Genomic DNA, 2,125 nt, shown 5'->3' with positions numbered 1-2,125 from the left:
GCAGAAGAGGTAGCTAACATGCCCTCATGGAAGAACAATGGAGAATTGTTTCAGCTTCAGCTTCTACATGGTAGCCTACCTGGCTGGCCATGACTTTAACCCTTGTAAGGTTCATATTTTTGTTACACAGCCAATGTTCGTGGGTCTGGTGGGCCCACCACATTATCAGGCTTTTAAATCAATACAGCCATAACAATTTATGTAAACATACATAATTAGATGTTTACTTTAGCTCAATTACCAATGATATAGACATCATTTATGGTTTATATTTGCCATTTACCCCCGTGAGATCACAATTTTGAATGATTTCCGTTTATTGTGAGAAAATTAGGAAATTCAATTAGGCTGTAAACAAGGTAATAAAAATAGAAACAAGATTTTTGATCATTATTTTGATGCTTATTTATTAGAACTTAATCAGAACAGGTGCAAGTACTTGATGTAAGAATTTTGTAACTTTGTGTGGGAATAGAAGGTGCAGAGAGACAACATTCCTGCACGCAGACACACTCACACAGACACACAGACACACACACACACACAGCAGGCCCAGTTAGGAGGAGGACTCAAGGGGGGGGGGGGGGGTTACTGTGTGCACTGCAGTCTTTGATAATAAAAAAATGTTTTATGTTCTTCATAGAAAATGAGCCCAGGCCAATAACTCTGAGTTTGAAGAAATAATAAATAGCATCATTTTTCTTTTAGCAAACATTGAAAACGGGTCCCACAAACCCTAACACCTTACAAGGGTTAAGTAGTTCAACAACAAGGAAACAGCGCAGAAGGAAAGCGCAAACTGGCAGTGTAGCAGGATCCTACCTGTCCACGGAGCGGGTGGCCGCCGTGTCTGGGCTAAACTGTCCGGCGTAGAGTAACGCCGTTAAAGCCAAGCTTGCGGCTCCCACCACGAGCATGTACATCCATAACCGTTGTATCATGTTGTTCACTAGAGCCGTGGCGGCTGCATGTTTGTATTGTACGGTGACCGGAACCGAACTCGACCCAAACCAACAAAAAGAAACCTATAGTTAAGAACCTAAACGCGTTTCGGGTGCATTAGAAGGCGCTCTGCTCACCTGGAAGTGAGAACCGCTTAACTTGACCGGCCCACCCCCTCGACTCTACAAGCTATCGGGATCTGTCAAGTGGGACTTACCGCTGGAGGGTTAAACATTAAGCTGTGCTCACTGCTTGCGCGAAATATGGATAGGCTACCACACCAGGAAATTAATACCACATCTCACCAATTAGCCTATCTGTGCTTAGGATAGGCTATAGCCTATCCTAAGCACAGATAGGTTATCAGAAGACAACAACAATTTCATGACGAGGAGTGACATTATGACCGGTGCTGACTGTGATTTTGTCACATTGTTGCTTCCCGTCATGTCTGCCACGTGTCACGGAGGAGTTATATTACACAGGTGAACAGGCTGGACCAGTTCTCCCTAGGCACACTACGCAAGTTGCGTAGGGCCCCGCAAGTTAATGAATCCCCCTCCCCCGTCTCCCCTTGAGTCTGAGTCAAGCCAGATAGCTATAGCAACAGACAACAGTGTCTCATACATTAACCCTCCTGCTGTGTTTGCGGTCAGATTTGTCCAATTGACTATTCTTTTCTATGCCAGCCTCGACTGGAACTTTTCCCCAATAGAATCTTCCCCTTTCTAACTTGCATGAGCTCAGGTCAATGAGGCCTGCAGGCCATATATAGCAAACAAAAGTTCAAAACTGGTAGGCCAAATATCCTGTAGTTCTTATATATTTCAGTCAAGCTTTAGTTGGTTTAGATAAGCTACAACTGAATGGAAAGTAGACTATGTATTCATTTGGATTTGCTGTGCTGCATACTGGACAATAGATAAACATCGTAAATTAGACCTATATGAGGTATTAAAAAGATTGTTTAAAATATTAAAAAGATTGTTTAAAATAGTCAAAGTTCAGGGGGAGCCAGTTCCAGAACCAGACCCTTACAAAAATAACTGCATTAGCGGATTGCAAGTGTCAAACTGCAGATTTCTGAGTATCAAAACCACAGTTTTGGAGGAAATATTTGCAGTTCTTATGCAGGAAATGCAGTATTTTGGACACGGAAAACTGCATAGTACTGTACTTTACT

The 2,125-nt window shown here is 42.6% G+C and overlaps 1 protein-coding gene across 3 annotated transcripts in view; it reads right to left on the bottom strand.

Annotated features, from left to right (window-relative positions):
- The window catches only part of st6galnac2 (ST6 (alpha-N-acetyl-neuraminyl-2,3-beta-galactosyl-1,3)-N-acetylgalactosaminide alpha-2,6-sialyltransferase 2), a 13,945-nt gene extending 12,597 nt beyond the window's left edge, over positions 1–1,348 (bottom strand). For all 3 annotated transcript variants that reach the window (XM_076297715.1, XM_076297716.1, XM_076297717.1), the window contains exon 1: positions 823–1,348. In XM_076297715.1, coding sequence (XP_076153830.1) covers positions 823–941 — 119 coding nt within the window. In that variant the 5' untranslated portion in view covers positions 942–1,348. The remainder of the gene's footprint in view (positions 1–822) is intronic.
- Between the last annotated feature and the right edge of the window lie 777 nt (positions 1,349–2,125).

This window comes from Alosa pseudoharengus, unplaced genomic scaffold (assembly GCF_046254945.1).
Source record: "Alosa pseudoharengus isolate Yale_2024_CS ecotype anadromous, Long Island Sound unplaced genomic scaffold, YU_APseudo_1.1 YU_APseudo_1.1_scf_21, whole genome shotgun sequence".
NCBI classification, from domain to species: domain Eukaryota; kingdom Metazoa; phylum Chordata; class Actinopteri; order Clupeiformes; family Clupeidae; genus Alosa; species Alosa pseudoharengus.
Note: the sequence above shows the minus strand (reverse complement) of the source record. Positions and strands in the feature narration are given on the sequence as shown.